This window comes from Coffea eugenioides, chromosome 7 (assembly GCF_003713205.1).
Source record: "Coffea eugenioides isolate CCC68of chromosome 7, Ceug_1.0, whole genome shotgun sequence".
Lineage (NCBI taxonomy): Eukaryota > Viridiplantae > Streptophyta > Magnoliopsida > Gentianales > Rubiaceae > Coffea > Coffea eugenioides.
This window is the reverse complement of record NC_040041.1, coordinates 3,215,947-3,241,930: the sequence shown is the minus strand read 5'-3', so window position 1 is coordinate 3,241,930 and position 25,984 is coordinate 3,215,947. Positions and strand designations below refer to the sequence as shown.

Genomic DNA, 25,984 nt, shown 5'->3' with positions numbered 1-25,984 from the left:
ATTCCTGCCTAGTTCTTCTAAAAATGCTGCGAGAGACTTGTTTTCTACATATCCTCTTCCTTTAATAAAGCAGCAGCTTTTACGACTCTTCCGGCGCAGACGTATTGTTAGTGTAATACACTCGACGTCAAGGCACCACTGATACTGAAGCACATAAATGTTATCAAACGAGGATCACGAAATTTCTATCAAACCTTCCTTTTTTCAAAAAAAAAAAAAAAAATAGCAATGTCCATGATAGACCATTTGTACAAGAATTGCAGAATCGAGGCAACTGGTGATGAACTTGGGCCACAGCAGAAGAATAGGAATCCATTATATTTTATGTAATCTCCGGAGTGTGTTAAAATGTTGATACAATGAACTTATAATGCAATCCAACCTTCAAGTAGAATTAGACCGAAAAAGACAACTACAAATCTCGTTGTACAACTTGCACTCTGAAATGAAATTGGAGAATAATTATATATAAAAAAAAAAAAAAGAAACATCAAACCACAATGGCTTGCTACTGTCACAACCAATCAACTAGAGATAATCCAATCGCATAGCTGATTTGATGCAGCTGCTGATAGCTTCCGTTCATTTGCCCCACACAAGACACGGGCAAATAGTAGTAACGTATCATCCAGAGACTGGAAACCTTAAAAGGCTTAATATTGACTCGAGAACTTACTTACCCAGCCATAAATCTTTACATCCGACTAAACGCTTCTTTGAGATGATAATCTGAATCATCTGTCACAGGACCCATTGCTGTGTAATATTCTCACCAAGCAGTAAAGAAATCAAGAGACGGGGACAATTAATGATTCAGCTGTCACAAATTTGTTATCTCCTTGCGCCACCTACATAAGCAAGGCAAGATGATGAAGCCACCATGTACAAAGGAAAGCATGCCAACAACCAACAGCTCCTTTTTCCACTGGATGTGGCGGCAAAAGAATCCATACACAACTCTGGATCAACTTCAACATAACCCTTAATTTTCCAAATACAGCTTTACGTTTCGCCTATTTACAAAACCTTGTCGAGTTCGATTTGACTGACGTACATTTGAACCCCTCTCTATTGATCCTTTTGCTTCACTGCTGTTTTCATCTCCCTCATCTCTTCTGACTACCAGCTTTTTCCCAAATCCCCTTGGTTTTGGAGAAGTCAATTTCTTTGGCCTATCTACTCCGTAAGTCAGTGGCTGTAGACCTTGCAAATCAGGTTCAGGAACATAACCTATTGGCCGTTTTAATTCATCCATTTTCCTGAATGTAATCGATATCCTGGGTATATATATATATATATATAACTAAGGCGTAAGCATCTCAAAAAAAAAAATGACAGTGCAAAAATACGTCATGAAGCTTGGATACGTACCTTTTGCTGGGAACAGCTGGGACACAATGCTTAGCTATATCAGCTCCATTCCCATTTAACACAAAAACAGATCTGAAGCAACATCATAGCCAAAAAATGATCCCTTACATTCATAGCGACAACTGATAAATTATAAACTCTCAAGCACATCTAGACTCAGGCATAAGAAACAAAAGCAGTGACTGAATCGCGAAAGACACACACATAAACACCCAAACGAAAAAAAAAAAAAAGACTTACCCAACAGGCAACGGGATGGCTGCAGAACCAGAAAACTCGCCTGGACCAATGATTTTCAAATCTGATCCAAATACAATACTGCACTCGCTAAGGAATGACACAGTACAGAATGGGCGAACAAAATCATGATTGTCGATATGAGGGGGTATACAGTCCCCCTCATCATAGATATTGACAATGCAGCTGTCTGGAACACAAGATGGCGGGAGGACATGCCACCTGATTAGCCTTTTAATCATGACCTTAAAGAGGTCAGGAAGAGGATCGACGACTTCATTCTTGAGGATACCCGGAGGATTACCATTTTTATCCTGTCACGTGCAAGAGATCAAGTTGTAAGGTTTCCTGTTGGAAACTATCAACAAGATTAATCAAAATGCGGGCACTAATAGCAATGAGCAGAAGAAATTACCACTGCATAATTATAGCAGCAACCAAACTGCATAGTAACACGACCTTTGCCCCTCATCCACTTCTGTGGTGCAGTAAAAGTGCGTGCTGAGAAAATCATTCAGACACTTCAGTGCCAGGCCATTTACAGATACCACTACAATAACAATTTAAAGCAACTAGAAGAAGTCTCTATAGAAGTATTGCCCTTCCTGTTCAAGTTTGCTTTTGGGAACAAGCAGCAATTAATTCAGTGAATAAATCTGCTAGACTGGATAATTGTCATAAGCATCAAATTCTTCCGTAAATAGTAAAATTTCATTTCAACTACTCTCAGACTCATTGTAAGCATGCATGTATAGACAAAAAGATTTTCCATAAGTTTTTTCTTGCATTACCATCCTGTTCTTACATCTTCACCAAAGAAAAAGGTTGTTTATTATACGTCTTAGCCACAAAATAAAAAATAAAAAAAAAGAATAACAATAAAACAGAGTTTATATGGATAAAATTGGTGGATAAATTGACTTACCTTTTAATTCGCCTTTCTTTCCCATCTCCTGAAGCACTTCCACATAATCAACTATCCTCTTCTGCTCTGCAGCACTAAAGACACCGGTATGTAGCTCAAGGCCGTCAAGTATATTAACAGGTTTGCCTTTAACTCTCTCCAAACACATAAAATCCTTCTTTCTTTTCACATTAGTAAATCGAATGTACTCTCTTTGCTCCCTTGACAACTGTGTCTTTTGCTTAACTTCCTGGACTGTTAAATTCTCCTCGGCAACACCATTCGCATGGCCAACCTGCCTACTAGTGACTTCATTCTCTTCCTCTGCCTCAAGCTCATCCTCCTGAGCCATATCAGCCCACGACATTTTCTCCCTAGGAGCTTCAAAAAGTGCAGGATATGAGCTTGATGTTTCAATTGTGGAGGCCTCAGACTCCATCTCAGCAACAGGCTCTGATGACCCATCTACACCATCTTTCCAGGACCCTAATGAATTTGTATCAGCAATCTCATTCACATCTACATCATCCTTCCAATTTCCAAGTGAGGTAGTGTCACAGTTGTTTTTGTCACATCCACTAATGTCCATATTTTTCAGAGTCAAAACTACTGGGTTCTCTTCGGCCCCTACATTCATAGAAACACCGAAGCACATTAGACAACTCATCAAATAAAAACCATGAACAACAAAACTGAGCACAACAGTAATATCTTAAAGTTAGCATTACATTTTTTTAAAACTGACATGCTCGAAATCTTCACTTACCTAATAATCAAACTCTACTGGATGTTAATTGCCCACAAAACCTCCATAGTGCTGGCAAAAATAGAACAGGAAACTACAGCCATTCACCCTATCATCTCTTCTATATTTCTCAATAATGATGCCTGCTCAATAAGTCCAACTAAAACAACTAAAAAAGATTCCTTAGATTCACTAGTAGTAAAAGGTAGAAGGGCTACGCTGAAGTCAGGTCTCTGAGAAAGCTACCCTGGCATCAGAATTCTTACATTGCAAATTCTATACTTGCAGAATTCGGAATTAGGCAGATCATTCTGTGAAGTCAGGATTAGACCACTCTGGACCTAATGTATCTAAATCTGGAAATACATTGCAAAATCTGCATTTGCAGATTAGGAAAGGGTCTGCTCTCCCCTTGCAAGGGCTGCATCACCTGAGAACTATATGCCTAAGTATGCTTTTACAACCAGGTTAACATGTAAAAACACATTTGTCACAAGGATTAGACCTCGAGTTTTGGGTATACAAGCTGATCAACTATGAGTTTTTCCCGGTGAAGCCTATATAGTTGGGCATATTCAACTTAAAAGAAAGAAACTTATCTAGTTTGGTTAAATTTCAGGACTTAATCTCTTACATATCCATGTGCAGCCATCTACAAAATTTGGATACTAAGAATCAAAGATCGTGCACCGCGCCCTGCCTGGAGCTGTGCCATCTATGAAGATTGGAGAGCAGAGAACTATTACTCAAGTGGGCTGTCCATCAAATGGGTTGCCTTGTAATCCCTTGACTATAATCGTCTTAATTTTTGATATTGACCTCTTTTCTGATATATGTGATCATAAGGGGTATGCTTGCTTTCTCCCCTACAAGCTCTATTATCTTCTTAAATAAATATGTCAAAGCTCAGCTCTTTAAAAAAAGAAAAAAAGAAAACTTTTCGTCCGCACTTCACCCAACTAATTTTGCTGTCGTATACGTATACTTTTTCCTCGAGCACCCCAGGTCCCATTAATTCTACAGAATAAGATAAACGGATGACATATAACTCCAAGAGAGAAGAATGAAACAAAAACTGGTAATAGTGAAGAATACAGCCAAATAGTACAAATATGCAAGAAGAATATTGATAATTCAGATGCAATTCAATATAGAAAACTTCGAGCGTGCAAGGATTTGCGAGAGAGGAGTACTACCGGGATCAAGGGATCGAACGAGATCGGAGAGGGTTTGTGTGCAGCGACGGCAAAGCCCTCGGGAGAGAAAAGGCAGCCAATTGGAGAGGAATTCGGAGGCGATTCGGAGGTCATCGGCGTTGTATTTGAGTAAAAACGGGTCGTCCTTCCGAGTTCGCGGCTGCTGCTGTTGGTGGTTGTGGTGGTTCGCCATCCCAATAATGAGTCGACTCGCTGGACAACCGACTCCAACTTTACTCCTTTTTATTCCCCAGTTTTTATTGCGCGGAATTGGAGTTCCTTCAGGTGGAAGATCAACAAGCAGTGAAATTTACGGCAGAGTTCTCAATGGGGTTCGGAATTAGTCAAGGATTTTTTGCAATTAGAGTGGAATTGGAGGATGTATTTGGAAATTTCTATTTATCTGAAAAGGGCCTGGCGACTTGTCGGGTTTGCAAACCGAGCTGTAAGAGAAGTTGATAAATTTGGCATAATTTCTGAAGATTCTGGCTTTTTATGAGGAATGTTTTCACTTTTTACTGGTTTTCTTGTCCTAGAAAATAGTAGTTGGACTGCTAAAAGACAAATTGAGCCCCCAAAATCCAAAAGCTTCTAGAAAAACAGTAGGGCTGTCAATAGCGCGGGCTGCTCTAAAATCCCCCTTCTCCCGTCCCGTCACATGATTTCACAAGTGTCCCACGATTGTTTAATGCTATTTTTTTATTTTGTATTCTTTTTATATATATAATATCAATAATAACATTATAGAAATATTTTTTAGATTTTTAGCTAATATTCAATGTAAAATTAAGGTTAAAAATCATTTTGATCTTTTTTTAATTCATTTCTCTACATTTAATAGCAAATTTAAATTTATAATCATCGTATTTGTTTAAACAACTTACAATGTGTTTAAAAATTTGAAGTAAACTAAAAAACCAAATCATCATTTTATCATATAAATTATGATTTTTTAGTTCTCAAATTTTAATAGATATGCATATAATTGATGAATAGTTATAATGTCTACAGCAAATCTAAACTCACAATTATCATATTTATTTTTATTTTTTAGTAAATAACTTACAATATGTAAAAAATTCAAGTAAACTAAAAATAACCAAATAATCATTTTATCATACAAACTATGATACACACACACACATACATCATATATATGTGTGTGTGTATGTGTTTGTAATTAGTGTTCCCATTTCACTGACAAGAGAGATAAGTGATATTTTTAAAACTTTAGAAGTGTCAAGTAATATTAGCATAATCCTCAGAGGAGATTTTCTAATATTATCGCTTTTTTAAATTTTATATTAGTAACAGGGGACAGGGTAGAGGTATCTTCCCTGTCCCTTGCCACATTTAAAACGAGGGGAGAAAAATCTTTTCAATCTCCACACTCGCATCATGACTTCCAATTTGGGCACTTGCCGTCTTCGTTGCCATCCCTAAGTAAAACATGGTAAATGATGGAGTTTTTGGAAATTAAATAAATGGCACCCTCCAGATTTTGTGTGCTTTGTCTTAATTCTAGTTGTAGCATTGATTTGGAAATTATCCTTTTCATGTCTATGCTAGAGGTGATTTAACATGTTACTAAATTTGTCTTGGAATTAATTTCTTATGTAATGTTGGTGACACTAATGAAGGAGGACCTAGGGACAGACTACTCAGCGGGAGCAAGATTGTACACTTAAAATTAAAAAAAAATAAATTTAGGTTTATATTCTACTTCCTATAATTTTTCTAGTTCAAGTAGTAATTAAATGTATCTCAATTAATAGCTTTGAAACAATGGGACCTAGAAGAAATACTTAAAAAAAGGAATTAATTGTCTAGAGATGACCACTTTTCAAATTAGAGGTGGCATTGTCAAGATATAAGGATATTTTTTTTAAATTAAATGGGGCAATTATGAGAGAAACCAAAATTTTTATAAAAATTTCAAGCCTAATTTGTAATTTTCACAAAGTTGAGTAGGGGCAATCGGTCACCCTCACATTTGGCTAACATTTTTTTTTTGTTTTGCTAATTTTAACGTCCTAGTTAACTTGTTTCTTAATCGTAGTAATTTTTATTGCATTTGATCAAGCATTCAATTCCATTCACAAAAAAAAAAAAAAAAAAAAAAAAAAGGATCAAACTTTCAATTATTTGAACGTCTCTGATATGTCCCTTTTTTTTTTAATTTTTTACTTTCCTTTGTGGGGCCAGTCCCTTTATAATAGCATAGCAACATTTTTTGAAGGATAAGAGGGATAAGAAATCCATCCACTGGCTGACTGGCTCCGATACAGGTAAGTAACGAACACGGCCATGCTATCTCCGCCAAGACCTTTGAATGCTATCCCAGCTTCAATTTCCCTGGCATCATCCCAACGCCAACATGTTCAATTCCTCACGCTTGGTCCCATTAAAAGCAGCAGCGACGACATCAACGGTGAAACCGGCAGCAACGAACCAAATGCGTCAACACCAATTCAGCAGCCCATAAAGCCTCCAGACACGGTGGAGATTCGGTTCCGAAGGGGTTCAAGAAGAAGAAGAAGAAATCAACAGCAGGACGGCGCGTCCATGAAAGCAGAGACAGCAGCTCATCCCAAGGACTGGGAATCCATGACTCTGACCGAGAAGGTTGTAGAGCTCTATATGGGGGAGAAAGGTATCTTGTTCTGGCTTAACAAGTTTGCTTATGCTTCCATCTTTATCATTATTGGGGGGTGGATAGTATTCCGCTTTGTTGGCCCCGCACTCAATCTTTACCAGCTGGATTCTCCTCCCTTGGCTCCCACCTCCATGTTCAAAGGTTAATGAGAATCTCTCTACGAATCAAGAATTGAAGTTTCTGTAGGTGCAGGATAGTCTAGAGTTAAAAGAGTGGATTAAGTTTTTCTGTTCGAGAACTATTACCCTTTGTATTTCTCTGTTATCCACGGCCTTGACTAGTATTCTAGTATATCCAATACATGAAAATTTGGTGCATTCAGATTCAATCACCACATTTTAAACAGTGAAAAGGCTCCTGAGAAAGATTGCACATTTTCATACTTCACACTGGAACACAACCTTTCATAATAAACTCAATTTGTACCCGCACTGTGCAGTAAATCAAACCAAATCTAGGCAGGATGATCGAATGATCACCGCATCGAATCCATGTGTCCAATAATCAACAGTAGCTGTTACACAATTGGAGCAAACTTAAAATCCCTTCAATGCTGTAGGCTACGCAACACCAACTTGCTGAAGAAGCACCTCTCTCTGCTTCTTGCACCTGTAATTCCAAGAACTTTGAGAATCAGCCCACTTGTATTGCAAAAATTCAGAAATAAGAGCATGCAGGGACGTGATAACAAATCTCAACGTTTCCATGCCATTTCTTTGATCTATGGTCTGCTATAACTTTCATTGAATTTTTTTAGCAGGTCTTCCTCCACTGAAGGAAGAGAGGAGTGGGGGTTGTAGTAGGAAGATGACATATCATAGCACAAGAAGCAGTTTAGTACTGGAAGTATGCTTCTCTAGGTACTGACCTGTTACATTCTGATCGAGATGCGTAGTTGTGATTGTTGCAATTATTGCACATCCAATCCCCATCACGCCATTGTTTTGCCCTGCCAGGTATGGGGGTCAAACACCAAAGAAAAGATTAAGAGCCAAGATACAATATGCTTAATGCTCCATACAAGAATCTGTTTATTGTTCAGAAAAATGTTTGATTCATAGAGAAAGGCTACAACTGGTTCTGTTTTACAAATTTAAATCTGATTCTCCAAGTCAGAAGACAGATGAGCACAGAAGGTAGCTTGACCAATACTTACTTTCATTTTGGAATCTTTGACTGTTCAAAGAAAGGCAGGACAGAACAATGAAAGGTAATGACATAATAGTGAGGAACAAGAGAAACTTAAGCATATATAACCACATCCCAGATGAATATAACACATCCAGGAAAAAAAAAATCCTTTGCCAACTTCCACGTAATATGAACAAAGCACCAAAGAAGCGATCATTACCCTTTGCCAAGAAGAGTAGGAGCTGCTGGTACATGCGGTACCTGCAGATTAAATCGCAAATTTGGACCCAAAGCTGAACTTGCACTTGGAAAGGTCGAGTAAATGAGAGATGGTTGACTGCCACTAGGACCGACAACAGATTCAGGTCCTGAATATGCAGGCTGCAACCCATAACCAGCAAATCAGATTTATAGAAATAAAAAAGGTCAAAGCTACAATTTAGAATCAAATACTCAATCTGAAACCCGATAAAGAAATTGGTGTCCAACCTGTCCAGCGTTCAGTCTCTTGCTATCCCATTCGTGAACAAGTTCTTCAGAAGCTACTCTTTTTGTTCCATGAGCTTCCATCAAATAGCACAGAAAAGATCAATTACAGACTCAAACTATCTGATTAAGGAACATAAACGTTGCCAACTTTCATTCTATTGGAGCCTCCCAAAATGATAAGCAAGTAGCAATACAGCCCCCACCGCCCAACCACCGCCCCCCCTTCCTCCCCAAAAAAAAAAAGGAGGACCTGTAATGGAAATGGTGGAAAAGAAGGCCACAATTAAAGAAAACAAAGAAATAAACATTCACGTCCGTATGTGAATGTTTAAAGAGACTTGGTACATAAAAAAAGACATCTCTACGTACCTGTAATTGCCGTACTGACAAAAGAAGAACGTGCAGCTTCTGGCATTGGAGTGTTGCATTTTTTGCACTACAGGACAACTTCACAAAATTCAGATGTGTGATCTATGTCACTTCATCTGAAAGAACAAGTTTAAATATTAAAACATTTTCTGCTTTGTCAGACCTGTGCACGAGAAGAATAGTTGTGAAAGCCACAGCTGCAGATCCAGTCACCACTGCGCCAGCTTTTTGGAGCAGAAACTAGTTGATTAGCTTGGCTAGCATGCAGAACACCAGAAGTATTCATCCCATTCACTGGCCAAGTAGCAGCTGGTTGAAGACCAAATTTATCAGCCCCAGCAAAAGGCCAGTTAGAGCTCAAAGGCAGTGACTGCTGGAGAGATCCATTCCCCAACAATCCGTTGTTTATCCTTTGATCGAGTCCTCCTTGTGCCCTGGCAAAATAATTTGGATAAGTTGGGACAGAAGCTCCAGGGATTGCCATAGCTGGCATCGCTGCTATCTCCTTTGGTTGCCCGCATTTTTTGCACTTTTCTCTTGATGCATAATTGTTGTTAGTGCAACCTATCGATCCATTGCCATACACACGCACCCAGAATGCAGCCAGGAAGTGGAAATATTCCAAGAAATGCACGCCAACCGCGATTGCATACAAAATCATCATCCAAAAACTTTAAAAATTCACAACCTAACTGAACTAGTGTTTGTTGCTAAAGACATTGCATGGAAGAAAAGAATAGCAACAAACAAACAGCATGAAATAATCAACAAAGTAGTATCCCACTCGTACATTCTTTCACAAAACTTGCAGCATAGATTTGACCGGCATCTTTAACTTCTTCTAATGTGCATGATGAATAACTAGCTTAGAAAAAAGTCTAAACACAACTGAATAATGCTGGAAACTCTTTAGATGCTTCAGATGATAACAAAATGTTTGATTTAACTTATAGCCTTATCTGGTTATCAGATTATCGCATATGCAGGGAAGAAACAAGCACTTTACTCTCTCTAGCTCAGACGTGCATCTAGCTTAAAGGTCTTATTTTTGAGAGACCAGCAAGTATGTGCTGTGAAGAAACCCTTAATTCCATGGCAAATAAAAGCAGGTGGTAATCATGGATTAGGGAGAAAAAATCGAAAAATAGAAATGGCTGCAGCTCTTAAGGTAATGTGACATAGTTTAACAAAGCTATAATTTAACTAGCTATGGAAGCGAAGAATTCTCATAGTAAATTATCAGAGCATACAAGAGTTATTTACCCTGGATTATGAATGAACGAAAGACAGAAGCAATTGCCAAATGGATAATTGGGGGGAACTTACCGGTGCAGATCCAATCACCGATGCGGGGGAGCCATTTGGAATCGGCTGGGGTTTTATTGTCAACCAGGAGCCTCGGCTGCTTGCATCTGTTGCAGAAGCATCTGAAAGCGTAATTGCGGTTGCCACAACCGCTGCAGTCCCAATCGCCTTCTCGTCCTCCACTTCCTCCATCGCCGCCGCCGCCACTCATCCGTATAAACTTGCTCGTGATAGATTCTGTCCCTCACCAAGAACAAGAAAACCCCAGAAGTTTCTTTCCACCGAAAAAAAAAGGGAAAAAAAATTATGCGACCCGGTGATGGTTAATTTTAGTAGTAGTACTGATGGGATCAAAATGCCAGACAAACCATACCTACGTGGAATTACAATTTTTTTTTTTTTGGTGGACTGAACGGAGAAGGTGTAAAACAGTAAAACTTTTTTGCTTTTTTTTTTTTGGGATTAATTCTACTAAATCCCCTAGAGAAGTGCTTCTTTAATCTTTATTGTCTCTTTGAATATTTAATTGAATCGATTCACTCTCTGCATTATTACAAATTTCTCAATTAGATACAATTGGGTTGGATAGCCCAATCTCGTTCTGAATTTCGCATGTGCAACATATATAATTTTATGAACCGGCCAATATACACATCCCATGCTATATAAAATTTTACAAAAAAAAAAAAATTTGAACAAATTTCCTTATACTATATAAGATTGAGTTTTTGTCAAAGAGGAGGTTGAATTTCAACCGCATAGGTAGGGACTTTTTGGAAATTCCTTATATTATGAAGTGTTTTGCAAGTTGAAGGTACAGGTCAGGAAAGCCTGTGATTGGGTATATTAACCGAAATGGCCTTCTTTATAGACATTTAAAACTTTAAATGTGGTTGTGTGTTTGGGTATTTATGGTATGTGCAATTAATCTGGAACCATTTGTTGCTTTTGGTACAACTCATATAAGCATGTGGATTTGTGTAATTACTGAAATGGCCTTTACACAGCACACTTTCAGCTCTTGAGCCGCAGACAGCCGTTTGGGACTCGCGCTTTGGCTGAAATTGCCAAAAATGAGTCTTAGCCGCTCTCACAGACAACCGTTTGTGTCTGTAACTTGAACAGCCTTTTTCCCTGCTGTTCTTAGCCACTGTTGCCTAATGTTTCATGAGCTTTCCGGATAACTTCATGTTTGCATCTGGATATTAGTTTTTGTATTCTTTGGATGTTGTCTCATGATATTGTTAGCTTTAGCGTCATGATTCCCAGTTTGTCTTTTCATCCTCTCTCAGGTGTGAACTCCACTGTTTTGATGTCATTTATGCCTGAATTTAACGGCCATAAACATGGGTTTATTAATGACTCCATATCTGGCCTTTGGGATTGGGTTGTTTCCCCCCTTTCAGCTTCAGGGATTGGGATTTTCCATGCCTCTTCCTTTCCCCAAACGGCTGCGCATTGATTATGCTTATTTCAATGCCTCCTCTTTCATCTTCTTCGGTTTCACCCTTTTAATATTCTGGGATTTGGGCTATTTTTTATGCCTTTCTACCGAGCATCTCAGAATGTTCTTTAGCCGCAGCTACTCCTGGTGATTCAGCTTGAGGTAAGATTTTTCCCGCAATTTTGTCGTTCATGTGGGTGGTTTGGGCCGTGTCTGGCATTGATATGTGCTTAATTCCTAAAATTTGACACTTGGCCCTTGTAATTTAGCTGCAACATACAGATTTTTTCACAAATTTAGAAGGCCTCTGTAATTTGACTGGTGTTCTTATAATGTTATAGGTTCGGGATAACAGCAAGAAAAAGCTCTCGGTGGGATTTCTGGAATAAGGTTAGCTTTTTGGGTATCAAGTCATTTGTGTGGTTTTCTAATATTTGTCACTACGGAACAACATCTACATCCTGGAATACCGGAAGTGCAATAAACGCAACTGAAGTAGCCGACAACCCAGACCTTAACTCTAAAGGAACACAAATGAATATTGCAATACAAGCAGTGGAAACAAAGAAAAGAGACAACTCAACCACTTTGGCACCCTCACCGTCTACAAAGTCCAGTGAAGGAACCAGTGGTACAACCCCTGCAAAACAAAATGAAGAAACCACCAAGAAGCAACGTATCTGAATGCTGCTTATTACAGCATCTAAAAGATTTTACTACTATTACTATCACTAAATAAGTGGACATACATAATGTCTTTTTGAACTACTCTATTATCTATCTGGATCATGGAAAACCTATTTGTCCGTACATTTTTGGGAATTTGCTGCATCTACTTATTTGTCTTTGGGAACTTGCTGATTCTAATATTGGGTGGTTCTTATGTTGTTTATCTCGTAATCGTACCTACCTCTAATTATGTCACATAGTGTACTATTTTTAGTTCAACGAAAACACTTCTTTAACCACAGGCACCAAACACCCGCGCGATGCGCGGGCACTCCCCCTAGTTTAAACTAGTAAAATAAGTAGAGACATAATGTGAATATTATGCTTATTGTAAAAAATGTTGAACTGATGAAATATAAAGTACAATGTGTTTGACAATTATATTTTTTCTAATACATTTTGCCATTATAACAAAGATATCAAAAATAGTAACCATGAGTTAATATATAGTAAAATTAAATTCAATTACGATCAATCTAAAATTGCACAAAATTAGAATTTTTAGTGAGATGGGGAAAAACCAGCTTATTTTGAAAATTTTTCAACAAGACCAAGCAATTAAAAAATTTTTATAATTAAAAACTTGGGGGTAATTTGGCTAAGTCAAAATACTACACGCATCGCACATGCTAAATTCGACACGCAATTGGGCTTCCAACCTAATTGTACTTGATTGGGAGAACTATAATAGAGTAAGCGGTGAATTGATTCGATTAAACATTCAGGATCAATGCGAGGAATAAGAATTTTTTGAAGGGGTTTATCAAAATTAACCCTATTATTATTATTATTATTTTAGGATGTGGAGCCTCTAGTGACATACAACACAGTACTATACAGACACTAGTATAACAAATTGCAAATACTAATATAGCGAATGTGAATACCAATACTCGTTTGTCTGATAGTGGTTCTGTCCCTGTCAGTTCCTCAGTTCAGTTGAACTTGCGAAGTTTAGCAATTTCACAGGTACTTCATTCTTTAACCACACTATCTAAGAACTGATTTAGCTGCATTAATTGGCCACATCGAGTAGCTCTAGAAAAGGTGGTCCCAGTTAAATTACTTCTAAAGTCTCTCAAGAACCAATGTATTGTTGTATGACACACCAAGATCATGATTCTAGATTTTCCCATTTCCTATCGTAATCTTGTTTTCAATCAACTTAATTCAAGCAAATTATGTTTTGGAAAGTAATCCAATGAAGATGAGCTACCTCGTTGGATATAGCAGTGACTACCCCAAGTATGTACATCACAGGGGAGCTTCAATTCCGGCAGATGCTAATACAGGTTGCAATGATGGGTTCAAGTGGCTTCGTTCACCAACTCCAAATCCAAACATGGCAACTGGAGCTCTTGTTGGTGGACCATTTCTCAATGACAGCTATATTGATTCCCGAAACAATTCTATCCAAGTAGAACCAACCACTTATAACAGAGCCTTCATTGTTGGTCTTCTGTCTGGCCTTCTCACCGCATCTCCAAAACTTCCGTCTTTCACATAGGAGAATACCAGTCTTGTGACTCTTGTCTATAAACTGTGCAGTAACATGTAAATGTGAAAGACGAGATTGAAGAGTACATGAACTGTACAGATACACCAGCATAATCATATATTACCTAGAATCTTGCATATTTGCTACTGAATTTTTTCTCTGATGCGGTGATGCCCATATTATATCAGAAACCTCTTTTCCGACTTGCCTGTCAAGATTAAAGATTTGATTGCTGATGATGATGGTGCTTAGATGTGCCAATTTGGCGGCAGTACAAGGATAGCCTAAATGAGGTGTCACCAAATAATGAACAATTTGCACAGTCAAAAACCCAATAAACACGAAAACCTTCATCCATTAAAAGCCAAAACGACAGAAGAAACATTAAGAAAAGGATCGTAGAGTAAAAATTGCAAATTGACACCATGGGTAGAAAATTTTGCCAATTGACATCTGTGGAACAAAGTATGGCAGATGCTAGTTTTGATTATTGATGACGTAAATGAAAGCCAGTCCTTTTCACAATAATAATCTTAAAGAAACTGACCAGGCTCGCCAAAGGGAGATGGATGTGTTAGATATGAACTAGGCCGGGTGCCCCGCGAGTTTCGCAGGTGTCCATTGTTGATTGTTTAATGATAATGTAGGTTATAATTTTAGAGAAAAGTTTTTTTTTTAATTTTGGTTTTTGGTTGTATATTTTTGAATTTTTTAGTTTTTGAAATGTTATTGAAGTAATATTTTTGGAATATAGTTAATGGAAGGTAATGGAAAGTGGTATAATTAATTTGTATTTATTAAATAGCTATGGATTTTTTGTTGATAAGTGTTTTATGGTAGTTGCATTTGTGTTATGTTATTTAATTTAAAAATGGAAGAACTTTAAGTAAATAATTCAGTTATTAATGAATATTATTTAAGGAGTATTTTTGAAATAGAGAGAAATTATGTTATATTGTGAAAAATAATTGGTTGGAGTAAAATATATTTTGAAAAAAGTGGAGATATATAAAATGGGTAATAAATAGGATATAAAAATATATTTATATCTTTTTGTAGCGAAAATAAGTCTGTGTTTGTATTATAGAATTAAAGTTGTTTTTTTAGAGAATCAATATTTTTGTTAATATATATATTGTGGAAGATAAATTATATATAAAAGGTATAGAATTAATTATAACTTTTTTTTTGAATATAAAGAAATTATTGGATATTTTTAGAAAATGGTTGGTGAAATGAATGGAAGTTAAAGATAGATTGGTATAGTTGATTTATATTTATTGGATGTGTGTGAAGTTTTTGTTGATATATATATTTTTGAGAAAATGAATTTTTTTTGATATATATATTTTGGGTGAGAAAATGTATGTTATGATTGTTTGATGTTGTTTATATTATCTTTTTTTTTTGTTTATATATGTGTGGTTATTATTGTAAATATTTAGAGTGGGCGGTAATGGTAAAATTTTGTGAAGTTGTGTAATGAGAGGAATTTCATAGTTGGTGGTAAATTTTTTATTTCATTACATAAATGATGGATAATTTAGGGGAATATAACTGTTATGTCTCATAAGCTGTAATGAACATTTGTTGATCAAGATTGCTGGATGAAGTCTCTGTCAAAGAGGTTGATAGAATAATTGTTGTCGTTGAGCAGGGTAAACAATAGTTATTAAACCCGGCCCGGAGAGGAACCCGGTGAAAGAGGTGGATCAAGAGATTACTGGTTCAACCAGCGGGTGAGTGGTTCAACCGGTGGGTCACTACATATATTTAAATATTATGTTTTATAATTTTTGATATGGTTAAAACTAAAATAAACTATGTTATAGTAAATACTCAGTTAGTCCAATTTATTATAGAATCATTAATTCTTATAAGAATTAACAAAACCTAAATTTAATTAGTAATCCATCAAACTTCAAGTATAAAATTTTATCTAAGTGTAATTATCTAGTTTATTTTTGAATTTTAAGCACGAAAGGTTATTAAGAATAATATTTGTTTTTAAAATGAATTGTGTAATATGTTATTTTTTAAATCTATTTCATAATTTATAGAATTTAGAGAATAATAAAATTTTATTAAAAGATTCCAAACAAATATTGTTTTGAAGAAATAAAATAAGAATAAAAATCTAATATATAATATAGAAGGAGTGAATAAGCACCAAGTGAGCTGCTAGGCTAGTGGTGAGTGCGCGTAGTTTTTATGCTCAATGATTATCCCAAAACTGGGTTCTTTACAAATTGTCCGATTTCGGTTGAACCGCCGGTCCGTTGAAAAGTCAACGGATTTGGTGCACAAACGATCCAATTACAAACTAGCCCAGTTTCATGGCCGGTTCATCGGATTGACCGGTTGAACCACCAGGCCGGGCCGGGTTTAATCAGCATTGGAGCATTTTCTAATCATTTTTATCCCAAAACTGGGTTCTTTACAAACTGTCTGGTTCAACCAAGCAACTCGGTTGAACCGCCGGTCCGTTGAAAAGTCAACGGATTTGGTGCACAAACGATTCAATTACAAACCAGCTCTGTTTCATGGCCAGTTCACCGGGTTAACCGGTTGAACCATTGGGGCGGGCCAGGTTTAATAACTATGGGGTAAACAACACGACACTTCCTTCATGCAAGAAATATTTATGTGCAAATGTCGGCCAACATTCTGTTATCTGCATTCCTTGTAGCGAACACGATTTTAAAGAGTCTATTAGCTCATTGATATGAAAAATTAATCATGGTTGTTAGCTTATTAATATTTATGTAATCATGAAGTCATTTATTTATTGATTAATGAATATGTTACTCAAAATCAACAAATAGTACACGGGCTTCTGTGTTATGGAGAAAAAACACAATTTTAAAGAGTCTATTAGATCATTGATGTCAAAAATTACTAACGCTTGTTAGCTCATTATATTTATCTAATCATGAAGTAATTTATTTATTGATTAATGAATATCTTATTCAAAGTCAACGAATAGTACATGAGCTTATGTGTTACAGAAATTTAAATTACAATAAGGTGACTCGAGGCATTTTTTTTACAAAATCAATATGTTTGTTAATATATATATTTTGAGTAATTAATTTATTGATTAATGAATATCATAATAAATATAAAAGAGAAGAGAGAATTATAGTTTGAAGAAAGAAAATGGAGGAGAAAGAAAAGGACGAAATTGGGGAGAAAAGCTAACATTTGTGAGTAAAGTCAGGCAACAGCGGAAGATCCAGGAGAAACAAAAGGACAAAATTGGGGACAAAATTACAGGCGAACCAAGGGAAAGGGCAGAATGGGAGCAAAGCAACAAAAAAAGCAACGAGGACAAGCGGAAGCAGAAGCAAGGGCGCTACATGAAGCCCGCGAAAAGACTAAAAAGGACAAAATGAGCTGCAAAACCACAGCGAAACCGGCACAATCAACTGTTCATCAGGCTTCGCGGCTTTAAGTAGTTTAGATAGTTTCATTATGTGTACGTAATCGTCTGCAAAACGGGAAGTTGGCATTATCAAAATATGCGTAATGATTGAGATACTAGGCCGTCTTGTTTATGAATTTGCAATTTTTACTCTACGATCATTTTCTTAATGTTTCTTCTGTCGTTTTGGCTTTTAAGGAAAATCGTCAATTTAGTCCTCAAACTATTTTACTAAAGCCAATTTGATTCCTCAACATTTTATCGCATGACCTATACGGGACCTATATTGGTTTTAGTAAAATAGTTTGAGGATTAAATTGGCGATTTTTTCCAAACTTTAATGTTAGTACGCATCAATTGCGTGACAAATTCAACGATTGATGGTTGACCGATCTGATACTGTCAATTGAATAAATAAGAATCTTACGTCCACGATCTTATTTGAATTATATTTAATTTGAAATCGGTGGATTTTATAATTTTAATTAGTGCATCGTCATTGATTCAAAACCAAAAATTTCTCCAATATCAAATTCATTTGACCCATTTTGTATCACTCAAATGTTAGACATGAATGCTACAACCTACACTTGATTAATAGAAATAAGATACTAGATTCAGTAGTATTAGTTGATGTGATCACTTGATCATGCAAATTTTCACCAAAATCAAGAGAATTGATTTACAATACAGTCTATCAATTAGATGTGGAGAGAGGAAAACTTATGAATTGGAGTTTAACGTGTTAAGTATCACAAGCACAATAATTTGTACGGGCTTAATAAATTATTACAGTGAAATAGTACACTGTTTTTAGAAATTAGCAAACTTCTAGGGGTAAAAAAGAAATAGCCTGCTTCCATTATTTTAATCAAAGCAATTATAGTGGCGTAAAAATTATCCGAAACACAGAAAAGAGTAAAGTGGAGAGGTAATACCACCAACAAACCCTGTGTTGGTTGGGCCTCTCCCTTAATTCCTTTTCACCTTAAAACCTTTCTTCAGACAACGCGTGTTGGACCAACGTCATCATCGTCCACCACCACCCTCCTCATCTCTCCTCTCTCGAAACATTTTCCGAGCTCCCCCATTTCCCTCAAAATCAAAGGTGCTATACTCCTCTGGCTTTTTATTTGATCTCTCTCTCTCTCTCTCTTTTTGAGTTTTTTTTTAATTAATTTATAATTGTCATTTGCCTGTGATACTGGCCCTTTTAATCTTTTGGTAAATTGGGTTTTTTTTTTAATTTCCTTTTCTTGTTTCCTGTAATAGTTGTGATTCGCGTAATGCCACAAAAGATTTTGGCCACCTGAGGCATTAGGGGGTTAATTAAGAGAGGATTAACCATTTTGTACGTCTTAGATTATTGGGGATTCATTTCATGTAATGCTGTTGTATTTCTCTGCTAAAGTTGGGATTTTTCTCTCGGGGTTGTGTTAATTTAACTATTGAGCTATAGAAATTGATTAGCTTTTTATGTTCTAAGAAGATTTGGTGAAGATTGATCTGTGGACCATATTTCAGTATCTGGGGTTCAAATTTTTCTCACTTTAGTGCGGTGGCGATCCTGGTGTTGCCAGTGTAGCTAAAGCTTAACAGTATAGTGTAATTTTAATATGCTAGAATGGGAAAAAGCCACAAAAGCTTTCCCTTTGGTGGATTTGTTAAACATATGTTGTTATTTTACTAGCTTACTATCCAAATCTTTGTTAGGTTACTTAATTTGCTTTCTAAAAGTATTATCTTTTTCTGTTCATTTTTTTTTTCTCAAAGGATGGTGATGCACTTTCATTTCCTAGTTCTGCTATTATGTAAAGGAGTCTTTAATATGAGTTCAAGGTTCATTGCTCCTTCGGCATGGATGATTACTTTTTTACATGTACTGATCACTGATGTTTTATTTCATTGAGAAACAGCATTAGAATTGGATATGAAATTTGGGCTTTGAACTTAGTAGCAGACAAATCATATACAAATGGCAAGCAGTCTTTTGGTCGTTTATGTGATTTTGAGAGACGAACATGTGTACTTGCATACATAGTTCCCGGGCTTCTTATTTTCATTGTGTTTTTTCAGATTCTATGACACTTACATGTTGTAAATCTCTACCACACTCCCAATCTCTATCTCTCTCTCTCTCTCTCTCATCCGCGACCTAAATAGGATTATGAATATGGAGCTGTCATAAGATTCACTGAAATTCTTTTTACCTGGACCTTAGAAACTACATAAGTCATGTCACTGGTATATATTCTGGAAGATATTTCCTTCTGCTGGTGTTTATTGTGCATATCTTTGGTGATTCACTTCACTTTTTTTTTTTTTTTGAAATTCCTAAGCATGCCTTGCATGATTGTTGAAGGTGATGGCAACAGAAGAAGATGTCAACCTGGCAGGTTTTAAGTCTCAGTTGAGCCAAACCCAGTTGGATTGGAAGCAGGAGATGGAAAGAAACCAGGCACAAGTGGATGCTTTGCAAGTAAAACTTCTAGAAGTAAAGTTATGTGTACAAGGGTCCGAGGAAGACACAAAGAAGGAGTTGGATCTTTTATGGCGACGAGTTAAAACTACTGCAACTATGTTAACATACTTGAAATCCAAAGCAAGAATCATGGCTGTTCCTCATCTGGCCCATACCTCCTGCGGCATAAAACAAGTGGATGGAGTGGGACTTGTGGACAAAAATGGTGTACCATTATCTGGATGGTCAAGGAACGTGGATCTTTCTCCATTTGAAGATTTAGAGGAAGAAACTTGGACAAAGCTTGCCAGTGATAATGACTTACTCGATGAACAAGATGGAGCTTATATTGGTGAACTACTGAAAGGTGTACAAATGGTGACAGATGTTATGGAATGCCTTGTCAAGAGGGTTTTAGTGGCAGAATCTGAAACTGCTTTGGAGAAAGAGAAGGTAACAGTAGGCCAGGAAGAGATAAAAAGAAAGGCAGTTCAAATTGAAAACATGTCTACAAAGTTAGAGGAGATGGAAAATTTTGCTTTGGGAACAAACTGTATTCTGAATGAGATGCGACAAAGGGTTGAAGAGTTGGTTGGGGAAACTTCTAGACAGAGGCAAAGAGCTGCAGAAAATGAGTTAGAGCTTGCCCGTGTTAAGCGAGATTTTGAATCACTAAAAACTTATGTCAGTAGTCTTATTAGTGTAAGAGAGACGCTTCTTTCATCAGAAAAGCAATTTCAGACAATTGAGAGGCTTTTTGAGCGGTCAGTATCTTCTGTTTTTCCCTTGCTCATTTTGCCTTTTCTTTGGCATTTTATAGATGCTTAGTAAATGGATGAGTAGAACCTCTTTTTTTTTTTGCACATATTGAACTGTTTGTTTAATAGTTATGGAGCTTACTTTTAAAAAAAAAAACTGTCTGCAGGTATTTTCCATGTTAATGGTGTTCCACATTAATGAAAACACTCGTAATATGAGTATAACTGTAAAGAAATGAGAGAGATTCTCTTCATACATGACATACTCCTAGGAGAATTCTTTTCTTCCACCTGTTTCATTGCGCTTGTTATGAGTTTAACGTGGTTGATTACATTGTAAATGAAGCAGGCTAGTAGCAAAGACTAGTCAGTTGGAGAGTGAGAAAATGCAGAAAGAGGCTGAAGTTCAGAAACTTATGGAAGAGAATGTGAGGCTTAGTGCTCTGCTTGACAAGAAAGAGGCGCAGCTCTTAGCCATGAATGAGCAGTGCAAGGTTATGGCGCTGAGTTCTTCCAACATCTGATTTGGCATGCTTGGTTGTTTTCCATGGGCTATCTGCCCTGTTTAACTTTGGGAGTCACGTGTCCTATAGCCTTGGGTGGATGCTGGTGAGAGCTGCAGATGGGCGAAGGCTTCTTTTCTTGAAAACATACTCTCGGAAGAGACCTGTTTATTTCTTGTCATCTATCGGCTCACCATGAAAGATGAAGTAGAGAAGATCATTTGGTACGGATGCAGAGTTGCAATCCCTAGTCGATTGTTTCCTTCAGTGAAGTGCATATTGTCACTTATCAATTGTATGTCCTGAATGTTGTTCTCTCACGGAATGTGAGCTTTGACATTTTATTCCTGGCATAAAAGCATGTGTTGTGCCCATGATGTTTCCCAATTTCTGTTGTTCTGACTTGCTGCCCCTTGCGCTTCTAGCGCCTGAATTAGTGGCAGCATTTACTTTGTCTCGCAGTGGTGCCAGTACTTCGATTGCCGACAGCACCATCCCTTCCCTGTGAAGGGGCAAGTCATAAGATATTTGCTCATATGCACTGGGAACTGTTCAGAACTCAGCAGAATAGCTTGTCGTAGTTAGGATTTGATTTAGAAAACATCCTAGGATTGGAAAGGCAAGACTCCAAGTACGAGGATTTATCAACATCAGGAAGCAAACCCATCATAACTGTCTTTGTATTGTTGTTCGGATAGATTAGATTAGATTAGATTATATTTGCCAGAAACCCTTTTTTTTTTTAAAAGATTTTTGTTAATACTTTTTTTCTATCACTTCTTCTAATGGGAATTATGTAAATTTCTACAGAATATCCAATGCATATAATTCGCGTCGGGTAAATAAATAGTACTGAAACCAATCCCTTGGGAAGCATTTGGGATCCAGAAATGGATCTGTCTCTTCAAATCCGGATCATCCTTCTTCTTTCTCCCACAAAGAATAGAAATTCGGCCCCGAGAAGGCTCAAGTGCGAGTAGGCCTGTCAACGGGTCGGGTCTAGACCCGGATCCGGACCGGATCCGTAAATTATTGCGGGTATGGGTAGGGATTTAATTCCGTTTCCCGGATCCGTTTTGTCAAACAAAAAAAAGGGTCGGATACGGAATATAGTATTCCGACCCGTATTAGACCCGGATCCGGATATAAATGAATTAATAATTTAAAATATATATATTTATCAATATAACTTGATTAGGGTGATGTATTTTAATAAAGTTAATTTTGATTTCTTTTCTTATTTGATTTTTTCTTTGCATTAGTTAGAAATTAGTTTACAAATATATATTTTTTTCATTTCTATTAGAAATTATAAAATTTGGTAAATTTGTTCGGGTAGACCCGGATCCGGATCCGGAACATAGAATAAAAGACCCTGTCGGGGTAAACCGGTCGGATCCGGCATAGTAATTCGGGTCCGGGTCCGGAATAATGAATTCCGGCCCGGACCCGGCCCGTTGACAGCCCTAAGTGCGAGGACTGAGCATGGCAACCTTTTGGATTAGCGGGTCTGTTTAGCGCGGGTGCTCCAAAAGCGTGCTAAGCCCGACCCATCAATATACATTTAACACTGTATAAACTATCTCTGGTTGGTTGCGTTTTAGTACTTTACTTCCACTAAACGACGTAGTACTTCGCTTTACCAAAACTCCTCTGAAAAATTAGCGCCATTCCACACGCAAAAAGACAAAACCAAAGTCCAACCACTTTAACTTACTTGAATAACAAAGTAGTACTGAAAGCTAAAACCCCTCTCCTTCAATTCAACTCTCCCTCCCAAAACCCTAACCCTGATTTCATTCAATTCTCACCAGAATCCGTCAAATGTGAAGAAACAAGCGGCCCTAGTTAGTCCCTTCATGCAAAAAATAAAGAATGCCTCAAAATTTGCAAGGTGAATGTCAACCAGATGGGACCAATGAGTCCACTCCCAAAATACAACGTATTAAAATCACTAGGCCTTCCGAAGATTCCGAAAAGAAGGTACCCGTTTTCATTTTTCTTCTGTAGTTTTATGTTTCTGACTCTTGTTTTGATCGTAATTACGTAAAACTTAGCCCTTCTTGTTTCATTTTACGTTGTTATTGTTGCATGTTTGCAATTGCATGTGTTACTTGCAACTATGTGGGAATCTAACTTTTCTCGTGGTTGTTTTTTGTTGTTGTTATTGTTGTTTTCAAGCATTGTTCCTGAAGGTTAATTTCTATGATTTCTTTTCTATCATGTGACGATGGTTTAATTTTTCTTATGCTCAAGGCCTTTATTATTATTATTGTTATTTTTTGTGGTATTTGAATTAGTAAAGTTGAAGTTTTGAACTTTTTCAGTCCCCCTTTTAGGTTTGATCCAGCTGCATGCATGCGGATGTTGGATTATGTTTACAGTACTTTTTTTATTTCTGTCTTTATTTATCATAGGGAATATGCTAAAGTAGCTCGTGGGTTTTGAACAGATTGCAGTGAAGAGGGTCAAAGATGTGGAAGTTTCTGTTCCTATAGTTTATGGAACAATAGCATTTTGGCTTGGTAGAAAAGCCAGCGAGTAAGTAAAGAGGTAATTTTGAGTTGATTTCCTGCCTTTTCCTGCTGATTGTTTACTTATTTTTGAATGATTTGGTGTGAATTAGAACTCTGTCGCATAAGTGGACAGTTTATGTTCGTGGGGCCACAAATGAGGATCTTGGTGTTGTAATTAAGCGAGCTGTATTTCAGTTGCATCCAAGCTTTAATAATCCTGTGAGAGTTGTTGAATCACCACCGTTTGAGATATCTGAATGTGGTTGGGGTGAATTTGAAATTGCTATCTCCCTTTTCTTCCACAATGATGTCTGTGACAAGCAGTTAGACTTGTGAGTTATCCTTTGCTCTCTCTCTCTCTCTCTCTCTCTCTGCCTTTTAATGTGTGTATGGTCCTTTCTAGGTATCACCATTTGAAGTTGTATTCTGAAGAGGACAGCGGACCTCAGTCAACTAAAAAACCTGTTGTTGTGGAAACATACAATGAGATTGTTTTCCCTGAACCACCTGCAGATTTCTTAGCTCGTGTCCAGAATCATCCTGCAGTAGTTGTGCCTCGACTTCCTGCCACGTTAAGTCTGCCTCCAGGTATGGCATTTTCTTATAAAATGATGTTCGCTTAGTTTGCTCTAAATTCTCATTTATGCTTTATTTTCTCAGCTCCAGTTCAAGAGGTGCATGAAAGTGGCAGAGGTGACACAAAAGATCATATGCTTAGCCCCTGGTTCGTCAATTTCTCGGAGGCAGATGAACTGCTAAAGCTTGCCGCAGCTCGTCAACAGGTGAAAATTCTTCTTGTTGTTTTTTTGTTTTGTGGCTTCTCAAATACTTGACTTTTCCTGATTCAACCATGCATTGATGACTGTGCACATATGGTATTTTGTTCTTGATGAATCCTGTGTAGCTGCATATGTTTTGTGCCTCAAAGCCATTTTCTTGAAAAGATTGCAGTTGACGACGTTTTATGTTATTTGATTGGTGAGGAGTATGAAGTTTCTGTGCCAAAATACCATCAGTGAAATACTGTGGAAGTGTTTTGTTGATATTGTTGGGAGCACAACCTCACGTTAATCCTTCAGTCTTTTTCCCCCTCATTTCCATATTGCAAAGGTTGCAAGGGAAATATGTATCTTCAGTTTTAATCTTTCAAAAATTCATAATAAACTTTTTTCCCTTCGTCATTGTAAACTGTCTTGGCGGTGGATTATTGATGACTAACTTTTGTGGGTGTGTGTTTCTAAGATCATGTTTTTTTTTCCCCTTAAAAACTTTGGTTGCTTCTTTGACTCTTATGTGACTTAGCAATAGTTCTTGCATGATAGGTGCAAGCTCACATTATGAAGCTGAGAAGGCAATTGAGCATGATGGATGGGATGCCCCAATCTCTTAAACCAGCCTCTGGTTAGTGAATGTACATGATTGTGCAAGTCAACATTCAGCATATATGTCCACTCTGAATGGGTTGAACAATGAGCGCGTGTATGTAGTTCATTGTACATTTGAACTGACTCATTATCTAGGTAGCTTGCCACCTTTGTCTTTCCTAGTTCTCTTGCAGGCAGTGTCTTTTTATTCTTTTTCTCTTTGCTGTTCCTTAGGCTGGTAGGTTTAGGGATCGCTGTATTATTCTGTACGAGTTGCATCAAGTCTTGTCTAACTGCAATAGATGTTAATACAACACCGGATTTGCCTGTAAATAAGATTATCAGTGGTTTGTCTAGTTTCTGTGCTGCTATCTTTTAGTGAAGTTAAACTTCCTATTTCCATCCTTTGATGAGATCCCTTTGTCTTATAGTCAATTGACGGGCTTGCAGTTTGGCAATTACTAGTTGTATAGATGGTTTGCTGTGTGCTGGGACTCCATTTTTGGGTTACGATGCTTTTGGCGTACGCGATTGCCCAAAAACAAACTTCTTTTTCTTCAGCTGTGAAAAGTTCCTGGCTGTCCTTTCATTTGAAGCTGGGAACACATGCGGAGTTAAAGCCCCATTGGCCCTTTGCTATTCGTTTCCTACATAAATAAATGGCTCTCCCGATAATTGGATGTGAAGTGTCCGAATCAATTAAAAAATTTGTACACTCATGAAAGATCAGCAGGTCACTCCCTTGTCCTACATGTGGCTTTTTAAGCTCCCTTTTTTCCCTTTCCTTTCTTTTCTTTTGCCTTTCTCCTTCCTCTATGAAGGAAAGCAATAACGTATGCTTCTACAGTTGTGTAAAGAATCCGATGTCCGCATAATTTATCATC

The 25,984-nt window shown here is 37.2% G+C and overlaps 5 protein-coding genes across 8 annotated transcripts; 3 read left to right on the top strand and 2 right to left on the bottom strand.

Moving 5' to 3' along the window:
- Window positions 1-299: 299 nt before the first annotated feature.
- Window positions 300-4,787, bottom strand: LOC113778818 (RNA demethylase ALKBH9B). Its single transcript, XM_027324320.1, has 6 exons — window positions 4,454-4,787; window positions 2,534-3,139; window positions 2,024-2,109; window positions 1,612-1,922; window positions 1,372-1,443; window positions 300-1,277 (listed from the first exon to the last, which is right to left on the bottom strand). Exons 1-6 carry the CDS (start codon window positions 4,644-4,646, stop codon window positions 983-985), a joined length of 1,563 nt encoding a protein of 520 aa, XP_027180121.1. The 5' UTR covers window positions 4,647-4,787; the 3' UTR covers window positions 300-982.
- Window positions 4,788-6,680: 1,893 nt separating this feature from the next.
- Window positions 6,681-8,435, top strand: LOC113778820. Of its 2 annotated transcripts, none has more exons than XM_027324324.1 (3): window positions 6,681-7,106; window positions 7,870-7,969; window positions 8,066-8,435. In XM_027324324.1, exons 1-3 carry the CDS (start codon window positions 6,761-6,763, stop codon window positions 8,118-8,120), a joined length of 501 nt encoding a protein of 166 aa, XP_027180125.1. In that variant the 5' UTR covers window positions 6,681-6,760; the 3' UTR covers window positions 8,121-8,435. The 2 variants fall into 2 exon arrangements, with proteins under 2 accessions (XP_027180125.1, XP_027180124.1); XM_027324323.1 differs by having other exon boundaries at window positions 7,867-7,969.
- On the bottom strand, window positions 7,446-10,702 carry LOC113778819 (E3 SUMO-protein ligase RanBP2). The gene is made up of 7 exons (XM_027324321.1): window positions 10,425-10,702; window positions 9,262-9,662; window positions 9,099-9,165; window positions 8,730-8,803; window positions 8,461-8,621; window positions 7,978-8,058; window positions 7,446-7,718 (listed from the first exon to the last, which is right to left on the bottom strand). Exons 1-7 carry the CDS (start codon window positions 10,612-10,614, stop codon window positions 7,670-7,672), a joined length of 1,023 nt encoding a protein of 340 aa, XP_027180122.1. The 5' UTR covers window positions 10,615-10,702; the 3' UTR covers window positions 7,446-7,669.
- A 7,739-nt stretch (window positions 10,703-18,441) lies between these two features.
- Window positions 18,442-21,672, top strand: LOC113778242 (filamin A-interacting protein 1-like). Of its 2 annotated transcripts, none has more exons than XM_027323571.1 (3): window positions 18,442-18,606; window positions 19,861-20,723; window positions 21,067-21,672. In XM_027323571.1, exons 2-3 carry the CDS (start codon window positions 19,864-19,866, stop codon window positions 21,239-21,241), a joined length of 1,035 nt encoding a protein of 344 aa, XP_027179372.1. In that variant the 5' UTR covers window positions 18,442-18,606; window positions 19,861-19,863; the 3' UTR covers window positions 21,242-21,672. The 2 variants fall into 2 exon arrangements, with proteins under 2 accessions (XP_027179372.1, XP_027179373.1); XM_027323572.1 differs by having other exon boundaries at window positions 19,838-20,723.
- Window positions 21,673-22,844: 1,172 nt separating this feature from the next.
- LOC113777893 (transcription initiation factor TFIID subunit 14b) lies at window positions 22,845-25,456 on the top strand. Of its 2 annotated transcripts, none has more exons than XM_027323124.1 (6): window positions 22,845-23,203; window positions 23,673-23,761; window positions 23,847-24,068; window positions 24,140-24,324; window positions 24,397-24,518; window positions 25,045-25,456. In XM_027323124.1, the coding sequence occupies exons 1-6, from the start codon at window positions 23,096-23,098 to the stop codon at window positions 25,075-25,077; spliced, it is 759 nt and encodes a 252-aa protein (XP_027178925.1). In that variant the 5' UTR covers window positions 22,845-23,095; the 3' UTR covers window positions 25,078-25,456. The 2 variants fall into 2 exon arrangements, with proteins under 2 accessions (XP_027178925.1, XP_027178924.1); XM_027323123.1 differs by having other exon boundaries at window positions 22,928-23,203; window positions 25,059-25,456.
- Window positions 25,457-25,984: the final 528 nt, after the last annotated feature.